A 15,450-nucleotide genomic window follows, 5' to 3' on the forward strand; every position below is an offset into this window, starting at 1 on the left:
GGGCAATTAAATAACTGCATCTGACTTGGGCAAAACAACCCTTTATTTGACAGTCACTGTTCCAAGCAGGTTATCAGTTGCATTTTGCTACTGTACTACTAAATTATGACATGAACTTATGCTTGTTAACTGACCCCGGAGATTGGTTGTGCCTCCATGATAAGTCAGCAGTTGCTTGCAGTTTGCATTCAACTTTTTTTTGGGTCGTCTGGGCATTTAACAAAAAAATTCAGCAGAGGGGTTTCGAGACGTTTCTTTCAATACAGTTTATGCTATACAGTGCTTTGCTGTCAGATGGCAAATTAAGAAATTAAAGGTTTGCCTCTGGATAACACAAGCTGGAGGGGGGAGGGGCGGATGGTGCTTAGTTTTCGAAATTCAAATTATTAGTGTTACTGTGTTTTGTATGTTTTTCGAACGTATTCTACCATAGCACTTCTCTTACACTATTTTGTACACTAGATATTCAGTACATATTTTACTGAAGCACTGCAACCTCTATAGATGCTTTGGCATACTATACCCTGCTCCATACACGGACATACTGTTGTGGTCAGTAAAGTAATTCGACTGGTTCGCTACAATGGACCTCAAGGCCACCTAGTTTCGCATCCATATAAGACGCAGCCACAGAAAGTACTTGCGGTTCTCCTTTCAAGGCAAAGCGTACGAGTTCCATGTACTGCCATTCAGCCTGTCTAGCTATGGATGCTATATTGGCCCCTGTGAAAGGGTGGCTGAGTGATGACAGGGAAATGAAGCGACAAACAGGCAGGTACTCGGGTGAAAGCACGGTTGTGCCGTTTTTTTATTAAAAAATTTAATTTAAGTTTTCACAAAAACACTTGCTCACAAAGCAAAAATAATAAGGCAAACAAAAACAATCACAAACACAAAAGAACACTAAGGTCAGGCTGAGCAATTGCATTCACTGATCCTTATCTTTTTATCTTTCCCTTTTTTCCAGACTCCTCTGTCTCTCTCGTTCCATTCTGTCCTCCGAACTCCCGCACCTGGAGTGCAGAGAGCTGCAGGCTTTTATACATGTGACCGTCTCCAAATTAGCAGTAAATTAATTAATCTGGAGACGGTTACATTCTACACAAGTTTTTGTATGATGGGGCTTGTTACCATATCAATGCTGCTACACAATAACAAACAAAAACACTATTTTAACTAAACACAAAATCCATTCAAATCATATAATACATTAAATCATCCGTTTTTAAAATAACCTAAACTATACATTTGATATCGTAGCAATACATTCACCCATGCTAAACAAACATAAACAATACATTATACAGCAGGGCTTTGCCCTGCCCCCTCTAATAGTGTACATGGCTCTCTCCTGCTGCCCTGCTACAGCCCCTCTGACTATAAAAGGCATCAGCGTGATCAATTACCCGAGCGACTGGCCGAGTCACCAGCACAGGCAGTGCTACACACGGGACTGGTCACCAACCACCTCCAATGGTTAGGTATCACGGTGAACCAATTGAAAAGCCGGTTAACGTCCTCTCAAAGGGCTGTCTATCTCGGCGTAAGCCTCAATTCCGAAAATATGATCACCAATCTGTCGGACATCAGCTGAACGCAGTGGTGAGGTAATGACCTTCCACAGACTTCTGGGCCTGATGGCAGCAGCATCCATACGCATGCGTCCTCTCCAAGCCTGGTTCAACCACAGGGTCCGGCACCCTGTCTAGAACGCCACTGCTTACTCAGTGTCTCGTCACTGTATGGAGGCTCCCTCGTGGTGGAAACAGCCAGCTTATCTGTGCTTGGGCACAGCTCTGGACTGTGTCATGAGGAGAGAGGTGGTGACTACAGATGTTTCCAACCTAGGTTGGGGTGCTGTCTGGAACGGCTTGGGAGTACAGGGAGTGTGGGAACCCCCATGGGAGGGTCTTCACATTAAATGTTTTGGAGCTGTGGGCAGTTCATCTGGCCCTGCAGCAATTTTCCTGGGAGATTACAAGGGATGGTGAAATGCAAGAACAACGGTTAGGTGAAATGCAAGAATTCTCAGCGACGAGAACTAAGGTTACTCTCCGCACTGATCCTGCTTTATTCCCTAAAAACATTTCTGCTTTCCACATTAACCAGTCAGTGGAACTGGAAGCCTTCCATCCACCTTTCCAGTCTGACAGGGAGAGAAAGCTCCATACTCTCTGTCCAGTTAGGGCACTGACATATTATGTTGACTGCACCTAGAGTTGGCAGCAATTGTTAGATTGATTTGGGTCTAAGTTCCTAGGATAAGTCCTGTCTAAACAGCTGCTGTCAAGGTCAGGATTGCATATGATCTAGCCAGCCTGCCCCCACCGGAGAAAGTCAGTGGTCACTCCACAAGCGGTCTTGCAACCTCTTGGGCATTATTCCAGGACGCATCTGTCACATGCATTTGCAGCGCTGCAGTATGGTCCACACCTCATACTTTTACCAGGTTCTACCGACAATGTCGTAAATCAGCAGAACTCTGGTTTTGGGACCAGAGTGTTAAGGGAAGCCACTCAGTCTGCCCTTCTAACACACTTTTCATTGTGTTCAACTTTAAGTCCTGGGGTAGTAAGCTGTAGTGAAAAAATTAAGCTGACAAATGGTTTTTGATTCAAAAACACGTTTGTATCAAATCACAGATATCCATGGAGTCAATTCGAAAGAGATGAAAAGACTAACAAACTTTTACAAGATTTGATATTTATACCTTCATAAGCAGCTGGTGATTCCACTCTCATTTGTCTTACTTCTGTCCATTTGATAGGGTTTCTACTCTATCATTGCACACTCCCTCTGCGAGGGGGGGGGGGGGGTTGCGCTCTGTCCATGACTCGTTCCATACTTACTTACACAATACTGTATAGAAACTTAATATAAAAGCAACTGAATTAGTGAGCACATTAAAACGACTAAAAACACAGTCACACACAATTTAAACATAATGATTAAAAAACAACTTAACTATAAGACGTACACATAATGTAAAACTTATAGGTTACATAATTAATACCTCATGCAGAATGCCATTACTACATAGCCACACACCTTAGTTGGACTTCTGGTATTAAATGCTGAGGTTACTGCCATGGACCCTCAGTCACTCTTTTGGCCAGAATGCTAAAAGCAGTTTCTTCCTCCTTCGCACATCTGCCGGTGCTGCAAGTCCTTTACTTGCGACGGCTTGGGTATTGTATCACATTCAGTAATGGTTACATTTCGTACTTGAAAGGGAATGTTAGGTTATTATCGTAACCCTGGTTCCTTGAAATTAGAAATATAACCATTGCCCTTTTAAGGTCACTGCGTTCAATCCAGTGCAGCAGACCTCAAGAGAACATGGAGCTGATTTCTGTGCAGCAGCAGTTGATATCACCTGGGTGTGGAGAAGATGCCGGATGCAGACGGGGCTCTTAAAGGAGCAGCTGTGATAAGTGCTCAGGTAATTCGGGCTACAAGAGATCTATTACCGTTCGGTAATGGTTATATTTCTATTTCAGGGAACCAGGGTTATGATGATAACCTAACGTCTCCTTGTTAGGTTATACGCTCTCAGGAAGAGTGTATTTCACAGAGGACAGAGTGGCCACAATCGGTCAGCTGGTAGGTCTCTGCTAAATTGGAGCCAGGCCAAGAGCACAATTATTTCAGCAGTTTTGGGGACACATCAGTCTCCTTGGTTAGGGATGCAAAACTACACTGTAGATGCACAGAAGTGTCTCCTTTCTTCCTCAAACCCCACCATTCCAGATTTCCTCCACATCAAGTTTTCTCTGAAGCTGCACCAAAACTAAAACTCCTTCACACATAGCATCTGGAGCTAATTGCAGTCTTCCTGGCACTGAAACACTTTGCCCAGTCTCAAAATGAAGTGAAGTACTAGTTCTCACCTACACCACCACAGCATAAAATACATTGATCCCCAGGGAGACAGTCTGGGGAGTTTTGTCTCCTATCCATAAAGATCTGGAACTGGTGCAGGACATGGGACAATCTGCTTGCCTGGACTCAGCTGAGAGATTGCCCCCCATGAGAGTCAGATCTGCCCAAACTAGGTCATCCAAAAGTAGACTTGGGTGCCACAGCAGAGTACACCTAGCTGACACTTTCTTGCCCCACGTTTTTGTATTTCAACATACACAGTGAAGTGCAGACGTAACATTGCTAGACATGTATTATGTAGTCAAAATGCAGAACTGCTTTCTTTTTGTCCCTGACACAGTGGCAGGCAGACCTGCCTTCTGCTGGATATGAGGCCCCTCAACAGATTTCTAAAAATGAGGAAATTCTGCATGCTGACAGTCCCGAAGCTCTGAAATCGAAAGCGGGTCAGCAGTTCTAGCGGCAACTGTCTAGGCAGTTTACTAGTAGCAACTATATTGCTTGCGACCAAGTCCTGCGAGGATTGCCCCATGTAACACCCCTGACAATGTCATGACAGCTCAAGTGATCCTCTCCAGTCAGCGCACTGGTATATGTCACATGAATCTGTCTGCTCCAGTGAAACGAAGGGTAACATGGACACTACGACAGTCAAAATATATACATACTGGAATTACAAGCTACTGTACTCTGCGCACCAAGATTCACAATGTGTTATCTTGTTGTTACCTTTATTAAATCGTTAACGTTATTTCCCAACCCAGGAAAACAAAATCGAATCCGATAGTTATCATCACTGACTTGGATTTAAAAAAACAAACAAACAACAAAAAAAAACACTTTCTGTAGCCCCTATGGTGTGTATAAATGTAGCATGTTAACATCACTTTTCATTTCTTTAATGTGATTAATAAAATGTACTGGTAATTGTATTTTAAATGTATGGTGCTTGCTTGTAACTTACAGTACCGAGTGCAGCAACAGTCTCGGGGCCAAACCGTAAGCCGAATGTAGATATACTATTTACATCCTCGCTATGTGACCTCCATTATACGATTTAAATACTGATTTTAAAAAAATCAAACTGCTTCTGATGTTGGCTCGTACATCAGCTCTATGCAACCAGCATGGCAAAGCAACATTTGATGTGTGTTTTTTTTTGTTTGGTTTTTTTTTTATAAATAAGGAACCAAAATTTGCAATTGAAACAAAACTGAAACTTTGATGCGCGTTTATTTATTTATTTTTTTTCTGGGGGGGGTTGTACTGTGTTCTTCAACTAATAGGATATAGACAGAATACTGGATGCAGCACTCCACAAATAGGTACTGTAATTCTATTTTTATTCACAATCTTATTATTATTATTATTATTATTATTATTATTATTATTATTATTAGTGGTTGTAGTGACCAATACTGTAATAAAGAAAATCAAAGAATAAAAACAGCACTAATATTAATAATTTAGCTAATGCCTTTATCCAAGGTGACTTCCTTAACTTACTCCAGCAGCTTATATTGTTCGTTTTGGATTGTCCTTTTACTATAGCGAACAAAAGGCTTTGGACCCAAACAGGGTTGTTATAGCGAGGGTGTACTGTATTTAGTATTTGACTTGTATGTTTACTATATGACACTTGCACATTTTAATATACAATGCGTGCACATTTGTTAAAATGTGCAGAGCAGGGAGGGGGTTAAAAATCCTCCATGCCAAACGCGTGTATTTGTTAATTGTTTTATTTAATTGTTAATTGTTTTGGCAGTTGGCATAATCATTGTAAATTAGAGCCAGCTGCCCGTACTTGCATATAAGCCTCACAGTTTGTTAATTCGGGACTGCTGAGTAGAAGGGAGCAGAGGGCTGTGTGCACTGGTTCTGAGCAGTCATCGTAGAGAGTACTTGTGGGTAATTTGTTAAATTTGTGGGTGTTTTGTTTTTGTGTGGTGGGGAAACAGCTTAGCCATCCCACTTTATTGTCAGGGTTGTTCCCGGAAGTTTAGTTAGTGCTCTGAAGGAGCTAAGTGTTTTATTTTGTTTTTGTTTATTTTGTATTAAGTGTGCATCAGCACATAAACCTCTGTTTCTGTGTGTTGGGTCTTATTTTTAAAGGGCAAACGAACAGTAGTGAGAGCAGCTTTCTCATAATATTTAAACAATTATTTTGACTGTTAGCAGCGTTTTTAGCAGAATTAGATTGTTCCTCCACTTAATTTATATTAAAATACCCACAGTCACATCTATCAACATAATGCACCTACATTTAAACTGTTACATTATAGCCAGTGTTCTATAAAGTGCAGTGTCTAGTTTGGTACCAAAGTTACATGTCAAAGTAATGTGAAAAACAAGCAATTTTTATAGTATCTGGTAACGTTACCTCAGATTTCTGAAGGGTTATGCGTAAGACACCAGAAAAAGATTGTCTTACCCATTCCTGAAGTCCTCATTTTGTGAACATTCAGCAAACATATGCTTATGCCAGGGTATCTTTAATGTTTGGGGGCTGTTTTGGCACCCCACAGAGGGGGAAGGGTAACACACACTGAGGTGTGCAAAAAAGTCCTGACATCATTCCAGGGTCTCAAAAGACCATTATTATCTGTATAAAGAGGAACACACACATAGAGAAATAAAAAGATTGTAATATTTATCTACTGCTGGGGTTTTAGGGTGTAACTGATGTAGGTGATTTTATTTATTTATTTATTTAATTTTAATTTGTTCCATTTACAGTAACATTTTGTGGTCACATGACTATATACCCCAAAGACATTGACATCATTTTAAAGTTCAAAGTGCAAAAAAACAAGATATACAATATGGTTAGGCTGGGGTATCTGAAAGGGAAATGTGATTTGGGTTTGAAACAGCTAACTCCCAAATTCATTTCTTTGTGTCACATAGGCGTCACAAGTGCCCCCTGGCAGCGATGGGGTTAACATAAGAAAATGTTTATAAATACTTTTCAAAAACAGTCCTTAAAGTTTTGTGAATTGGGCCTTTCTAACTACATTAGACAACTACAAAAACACTTTGATATTGAATTCACTACTTGTTTAACTGGTCTAATGACTATTCTTTGAAAGGCATGTGATGGTATTGAGTTAACTTTTTTCATTAAGGAGTGCAGTGGGGAAGATGGAGAGTACAGCAGTGCAGAGGAGGAGGAAGATGATGATGAAGAGGACAGTGATGAAGCAGAAGACGAGGACATGTTGCTTCCAGGAATGGAAGGAAAGGAAGAGGTACATACAACTTAAAACAAATCATCACAGCTCACGTTTTATTTTCTTAGGGGCAGCGCTCCAGATAAGCTGCGTTTTGAGTGTTTCATGCATTGAAGAATATGAATTACGATATTTAAATTTAATACGTAAAGAATATGCATAGCAATTTTGCTGTACAGCTTGATTTCGCATGTACTTTATTTGGTTCCCGGCATCTCCGTGGTCAATTGTGAATATACTGCATGCAGTAGCTGGAGATGCTGGAGATGGATCATAGAAATGCCAGGACAGCTCAATTTAGCCTGCTGGGAATTGCCAGAAATACGTGACCTATGTCAAGGTTTTCAATAAAAAAAAAAATTAAATGTACGGTTCAATCCACTCACTTATGTGTGTTTGTGACTGGCAGAGTAAGCGTCTGGATTCTTGATCTTTAGGATTGCTCGGTGCTGTCTTAGTCTTCCACAACCTAACCTACCAATTTACCTATCTGTCAAATGAATTTTTGGAAGGTAAATATGTAATATATACAGTGTTCTGTGTTCCAAGAGCCATGGTGCTTTATAGTGCTATCGCAAGGCAATCAATAAGGAATACAGTATTTGCATTTCTTTATTTGCGTTAGTGCAGTATCGGTACAGTTTTTAAAAAATGTTTTTGAAAGTTTTTGTTTTTAAAATTTTAGGGAGCATGCCTGCCTATTTTGAAAGGGAGTGTACATGAGACTGCCAGGAACATTTACAGAGAACAACTATAAACAAACAGCCTAATACTAGTGGGAGAAGACTCACTAACTACATTGAGAGTAGCAATTTCCCAAATATTAAGTCAGGACTAAATGGCTGTGAAAAAGATGTTGGATTTTTTTCAGGTGGAAAATAAAATAAGAAAGGGGATGTTTTTATTGTAAGACCATGTTATACAGTAGTTCAAAGTAAGGCCGTAGTTAATGCATACCAAATAAGTTAGCATTAAAGTATTAGTGTTTATTGAAAGTACTCATGACTTCAAGGAAACGTTGCATTTTATTCACCAAAAATATTTTACACAGTGTCCAATAGGGTTGTCACGATACCAGAATTTTGAACTTCAATACGATACCAGTTCAGTTTCACGATACTTGATACCTCTTCAATACCACGGCAAAAAAAAAAATCTTAACACGCAAAATAAGAGAACGTTCCTTTAATAAAGGCAAACAATCTTGACTCTAGGTCAGACGGTGCAGGTGCAGTAAATGTAATTGCATATTATCACTTAATTTTTTTGTGTAGGACTATGATTGACTGGCCTTTTAATAGTTCTGCTTGTTTTTAGTAGTGAAGTAAAGAGATGAAGTAAAACTACACAGTGGATGAATTTGAGATTTTTATTAAGTGATTCAGGTGAGTGCTCTGTACATTATTGACGGAGAAAAGTTCTCAAAGTTTTTACTGTTATTATATTTGTGCTTATAACTGTGACCTACAGGGGTTTCAGGTAAGTACCATATGGGGAATACATCAGCACAAACTGGGGATTCAGAGAATTAAAAAAAATCCATTGTTTTATTTGATACCCACTAAATTTAGTAAAGAAACATAGGGCAGCAGTGTGGAGTAGTGGTTAGGGCTCTGGACTCCTGACCGGAGGGTCGTGAGTTCAATCCCCGGTGGGGGACACTGCTGCTGTACCCTTGAGCAAGGTACTTTACCTAGATTGCTCCAGTAAAAACCCACCTGTGTAAACGGGTAATTGTATGTAAAAAATAATGATAACTTGTAACAATTGTAAGTCGCTCTGGATAAGTGCGTTTGCTAAGAAATAAATAATAAACAAAAAACTAACGAATGGCAGGATGAAAATAAAATACGCTTTTTAGAAAAAAAGAACATTTGTTGTCAATAAATATTTTTTTCAGTGCTCGGAGTAGAAAAAAATGTATTTTACAAGGTCTTGGGAACATGTCTAAAATGAAAGAATTAAAATTGGAACACCCATGTATAACAAAACTATAGAAAATGCAAGAAATGCAAAATATATAAAAGAAAATGATCAAAAACAAGGGAAACGCAATCTTTTTTTATTTTGTTTGGCAATGTTTTCTTTGCTATCCTGCGTGTCTGCTCCATCCCGTGCTCTCACACAGCGTGAAGCAGTAGGTCAGATTCTCACTGACGTAGATGCCCATATTTGGTATAATTAGAAAGCCACAGTCCGCCCCTTTCCAAGAGTGACAGCCATATGCGCCTATGATATACAGCTCTCGTGTACTACGTCTTAGAAGGCCGAGCCTGGGGGCGACCGCAATAAAGCTAGACTAAGCTCAGAGAGAAATCTGTGAAGTGTGTTTGATACATTGACAGATAACTAGAGTCGTTATTTGTAACATTAATTTGAAGGCAGACAAATACTATCTATCACTCCAACGTAGAGCACTCCAACGTAGAGCACAACACCGTACACATTAGCGCGAAGTTAGCTAGCTTGCTTTCTTAATTTCACATTTCCCCATCATTTTCTTTGAGGACATGTATTTTTAACTTGTATATGTGATGCATTCATTCAATAATCTACGCTGTCGCTAACCTGTCTGAATTATTTGAAGAGGTCAGGGTGCCTGTCCGCCAAATGCTTCGCTAAATTTGAGGTGTGGCCTCCTTTTTTTCTTAAAGCACCGTTTGCATATGGGCTTGGGTGGATCTTTTGCTTTGCCCTGCTCATTCGCTTCATAAACGAAATATTTCCACACAGCACTCCTACTGTTCTCTTTTCCGAAGAGTGCGGGCCGCTGGGCTTGTGTGCCTTCCTCTCAACCTTTTACTCCTGACTCCTGGCTGTCTCATTGTCATTGTTTCCACCTGGAGTGTGTGGTGTCCCTGCGCGGACATAAAGGGAAGGTTTGTTTTTTTTTTTTTAGTACGACGTCTTGTACATGAAGGACGCAAACACGCAATTTTCATTATGCAAGTACAGAGTCCTCTGATACTTTCTGTTTTTCGGTATTACCGAATGCATAATTAATGAAGCTCAGAACAGTTTTTGAAATTTAGTATCGCGGTAGTATTAAAGTATCGATATTTTTGACAACCCTAGTGTCCAAATTGGAGAGTAAATTACTAAATGACCCAAGACCTTATCTGGAGCGTGGCTTAAGGGGATGCATAATTTTTCGCACCCTTTTTTTTTTTTTTTTTGGTGAGTATATGGAATGGGTTACCAAGGCATGTTGTTGCAGAATCATTGTGGTCTTTTATAACTGGCTAGATAGCTATGGGATCAGTCACCTTGGTAACTTGTAGTCTTGGTAACATATGAAAGAATATTTATGTTCAAACTAGCATACACGTGTGCTTCTGTTTCTGCACCAAAATAAATCCTTGATCTTCTGTCCTTTGCCCCTCACAGCCTGGATCTGATAGTGGAACAACAGCTGTCGTTGCACTTATACGTGGAAAACAGCTCATTGTGGCCAACGCTGGAGACTCTCGATGTGTGGTGTCTGAGGGTGGGAAGGCAGTTGACATGTCATACGACCATAAGCCAGAGGATGAGGTAGAGCTGTCAAGGATAAAGAATGCAGGTGGAAAGGTTACAATGGATGGCAGGGTCAATGGAGGGCTTAATCTCTCCAGAGCAATTGGTAAGAATATTTTTATATATACAAAAGGCAGGACCTTTTTTTTGAGTACACCTTAATTAACTAGGGATGCACCGAATCCAAGTTTTGGAGATTTGGCCGAAATACCGAATCCATCTCAAAGGATTTGGCCGAAAACCGAATCCTACAAAAACTGTCAAGAAAACTGAAGGAAACTGTTGAATGAAAAACAGACTGGCAGCTACTAACAAGGGACGCGTACAATCTATAGTTTTGAGCCTTTGAGTTAATAGTATTTTTATTACCGAATGGAAATATATCCCTGAATAAGATTTCAGCTTGAAACGTACACAATTTACCGCTAGCCCCCTCCCCCCACAACAGAACCGTCAAAGTACAGAACCGTTTACTTTACCTTTACAAGAAAGGAGAGCTGCATCTTTGCCATAACCCACTATTTTTTTAATGATGTTTCAACCTGTGTCGCCTGATCTGTGACAGAGCTATGAGGAAAAAGTTACCGTGATGAGTGACCTAAATGATCTCACTGCAAAATAAAACCCACATATCAAATAGGCAATGAAATAGTTAAAAATTATTTTAACTATTTCAAAGCAGTTCCCAAATGGTTCAACTTGTATTGACACATTGCAATAATGTAAAATTCAATTTACTAAAGCATTTTTTCAACAATGTCTTGCACATCTGACAGTTGTAAAGTTACAAAAAATATATATTTCTGTGCACTGTTTTTTTTTTTTCTCAGTATTATTTCTAGAACACGTTTTGACAGACAAAGCAACAACACAAAAGTCTACAACAGTTTGCCATTACTATATATTACAGGTTTACTGCATAACTTTACTCTGTGAAAAGTGTGATGTGAATGTGCTGTTGCATACAGGGGTATGCTTGAATTCAGCAGCTGCGTGTGTTTAGTGCATGCGCCACCAGTAATTGAGGGAGTCGAGAGCTGCGACAGAGTTCATCAAACGTGTTCTTATTATTAAGTACAACAGTTACGTTCAATACCGGATTCTTGTCTCTTATTTAAAGAACTGCACATATTGGAGGGATGTATTAAAATGGATGTACGTCTGGGCGGATATATAGGATTCGGATTCGGTGCATCCCTATAATTAACCAAACAGGACAGTCAAACTAATGATTTCATGATTTAAAGGGATTAAAAACAGCATCAGTAAAGTTACCAACAAACTGTTTTATAACCCTGCGTGTTAAATGTGTTGCTGACCATAGTAACTGACCTTATAGGAGGCTGTGTGGTCCAGTGGTTAAAGAAAAGGGCTTGCAACCAGGAGGTCCCCGGTTCAAATTCTACTTCAGCCACTGACTCATTGTGTGACCCTGAGCAAGTCACTTAACCTCCTTGTGCTCCGTCTTTCGGGTGAGACGTAATTGTAAGTGACTCTGCAGCTGATGCATAGTTCACACACCCGAGTCTCTGTAAGTCGCCTTGGAAAAAGGCGTCTGCTAAATAAACAAATAATAATAATAATAATAATGTGACTGCCAAATTGGCCACCCTGTGGCCATTGGGGGATAGTGCATGTAATTTAATTCACAACACATTGGGAGGGGAAACCGTGACCGTAAAATTTAATACAACCATATGTTGCGCAATAATTCTACCATATTATGGAATAGTGGGGGGGGGGGGGCTACCCTTGCTAAACCACCTAAACTCCATGCCATAGAGTGGGTTTATGGAGCCAGCACAGAGTGATTATTTCAACATACTTTGTCCTCCCAAAAAAATCTGAAACTACAGGCAATATCACCATCTGACCTTACCTCAGTGCTTCATAGATTAGACTGAATGCCAATGGTAGGCAGCATGCTAGGAAGATTATTTTCATTGGGTAGACTGCTTGCAGACCTATTTTTTATTTTTATTAAATTAGCTTGCAAACAATTTTTTTTTTTTTGGTACTTCGTTTTAGGTGATCATTTTTACAAACGCAACAAGACTCTCCCTCCAGAGGAACAGATGATTTCAGCGATGCCAGATGTAAAAGTACTAACATTAAATGAAGAACATGATTTCATGATCATTGCTTGTGATGGAATATGGTAAGTGAGATCAACTCTTAAACTGTTTTTAAATGTTTTTTTTTTTTTAATCCTTAGCAACCCTACCCTGGTGGTGAGTGACTGTATTATGCTATAGAATGTATAGAATACTAACTTCTTGACACTGATTCTAGTGAAGAATCTGAAATAGATGAGCCTGCACACCTGTCAAACAGTTTTGTATAAAATGAAAACTACTATTCATGGTATTTATGATTTTCTTTCTGATCCTAGTTCCTGAGTGTTGTGGTTAACACTGGTAGTGTTGCTTTTTTTAGGAAGGAAATCACTAAATTACACTTGAGGACACTTCTAAAGAAATGTATTTGAGTGACTTTTGATTTAAAAAACAAAACAAAACAAAAAAAAAACTAGGTTGTAGGGTATACTTCATCACAGATTGAAAACCTTGTTTTCTTAATAATCTTCAGACCCATGGCATTTTAGAAAGGTGTAATACTGTGTACTTTAGGTGGATATTTGCACCTGTACAAACCCTGAAGTCAAGTTAGTCAGACCTCCAAAGGGTAGAATTTTTCAAATTGCAGAAGGTTAGTGTTACAACCCCCCCCCCCCCGCAGTGTTTATACAGTACTTTACCTTTGCTGTATCCCATGTTGTCCATGTTGCAGTTTATTCCGGATTTTGTGTATTGCTTTTTTTATGCACGCATCCTAGATAAATAAATAGGGAATTTACTTTTTTAATAACTCTCACAGGAGAAATCGATTTTTTCTTCTAAACATCGCAGTATATCCAGTTCATGCTCTGATTGAAATGAGTGACGTATTGTGGGAACAGAAAAGCAGCATTGTTGCAGGAGGGAGCATGATCTGGATCCTATCGAATGCTAGAGTAAAAATAATTCATTTTAAGTAGCCTATTTTTAAAAAATATACTTAGAATTACAAGTTGAATATACTCTCATATTATTATTTATTTCTTAGCAGACGCCCTTATCCAGGGCGACTTACAATTGTTACAAGATATCACATTATTTTTACATTATTTTTTACACTTTTTTTTTTTTTTTTTTATTTACATACAATTACCCATTTATACAGTTGGGTTTTTACTGGAGCAATCTAGGTAAAGTACCTTGCTCAAGAGTACAGCAGCAGTGTCCCCCACCTGGGACTGAACCCACGACCCTCCGGTCAAGAGCCCAGAGTCCTAACCACTACTCTACACTGCTGTGTGTCCAGTACAGCGCTTTGTAAACATTCTACGGGGATATATCGGGGATTAAGGACCAGTTTCCCAGCCATCAGAGTACATATCCATCCTTGCAGTAACTTGTTCAAAGTTTTGGTGATTTAATCAGACAGTATCATTTTTTTCTAAATCCATGATGGCTGGCTCTCCATATGTTACTATATAAATAATGTATTTACATTTATTTAAATGTGTTCTATGTATTATCAGTATGTATATAATAAATACTTTGCAGGAACGTGATGAGCAGCCAGGAAGTGGTGCATTTTGTCAATGAACGGATAAAGCACAAAGATAATGGTGAAGTTCAGCCCCTCTCTTCCATAGTGGAAGAGGTAAGTAGTGGTGGTTTTAATTTTGTCATTTAAACAGATTTTTATTTGGAGAACAGCAGCAGTTGTATATTGGATACATATTGGATACATAGAATATGCCGGTTTTAAATCAACATCTATTCAGTTAAAATATTTTCAGTTTAGTGGTCTTGCTTGCTGTATTAATTTTAATATATAACTTAGCATGCAATAGACAACATTTATTGACAACAAAAGCATAATTTATCTGGAGACAATTTTCAAATCGGCTTAAAATGTCCTCTTCTTCTACAGCTGTTGGATCAGTGCTTGGCACCTGACACTTCAGGGGATGGAACTGGTTGTGATAACATGACTTGCATTATCATCACATTTTCACCACATCACTCCAGTTGCCTGTCTGACAGCAGCAAGAAGAGGAAAGTTGATCAGGGCTCAGTGGAGAAAAATGGAAACGGCAGCAGCAAGAAAACTAAAATAGAATAACACCAGCCAGTTCTATATATTTTTTTGTAAGCAAAGCAAACAGACTTTAAGTAAACATGAGGTTTTACTTGTTAAAGTATTGTTGTATTCGTTTCTTTTTCATTTAGTTTTTACTAATAAAGGATTTAAGTGACCATATTTTAAATTAAACCCCTTCTATAAAGAAGTTTATTTATTGTGATGTTAGTGTTATACAAATACACAGACCATACATAAATACACCCAAATACTGCATACAACCAAACAGACTAATGGAGCAGGTCGACCAGGAGTGAGCTGCACATCGGTGTTGTTCACTAACAGTGTGGAGATAGGAATTTCTGTTTACAATTTATTTTCAGCGGTATACTTTCGATTTCAGATTCCCTGTGAAGTATGAAATGTAACCATTACCTCATGGGTATTTATCCTAAAGACCCTGATCACCTGAATAAGATATATCAAAGCTGCACGTCGGAGCCTGTGACGAAGTCGTGCCGCCCCAGAGGGCATAACTGGACTGCAGACACAGACAAAATCATTTTTCCTTTCATGCGAACCTGAGACATTAGTCCTGCCTGCAGAATTATTGTGAAAGCTTTTAGGGCTCTAACAGTAGGCTTTCCTCAGTTTTCGGACTGTTTGGGTTAGCCAAAAGCTCTATAGA

General features: G+C 39.2%; 1 protein-coding gene across 1 annotated transcript in view; it reads left to right on the forward strand.

Moving 5' to 3' along the window:
• ppm1g (protein phosphatase, Mg2+/Mn2+ dependent, 1G) overlaps positions 1 to 14,954 on the forward strand; it is a 112,786-nt gene extending 97,832 nt beyond the window's left edge. The window contains exons 6-10 of the mRNA XM_034005287.3: positions 7,011 to 7,133; positions 10,503 to 10,737; positions 12,660 to 12,789; positions 14,240 to 14,339; positions 14,613 to 14,954. Coding sequence (XP_033861178.1) covers positions 7,011 to 7,133; positions 10,503 to 10,737; positions 12,660 to 12,789; positions 14,240 to 14,339; positions 14,613 to 14,804 — 780 coding nt within the window. The 3' untranslated portion in view covers positions 14,805 to 14,954. The remainder of the gene's footprint in view (positions 1 to 7,010; positions 7,134 to 10,502; positions 10,738 to 12,659; positions 12,790 to 14,239; positions 14,340 to 14,612) is intronic.
• The last annotated feature ends 496 nt before the right edge of the window (positions 14,955 to 15,450 follow it).

This window comes from Acipenser ruthenus, chromosome 5, assembly GCF_902713425.1.
Source record: "Acipenser ruthenus chromosome 5, fAciRut3.2 maternal haplotype, whole genome shotgun sequence".
NCBI lineage: Eukaryota > Metazoa > Chordata > Actinopteri > Acipenseriformes > Acipenseridae > Acipenser > Acipenser ruthenus.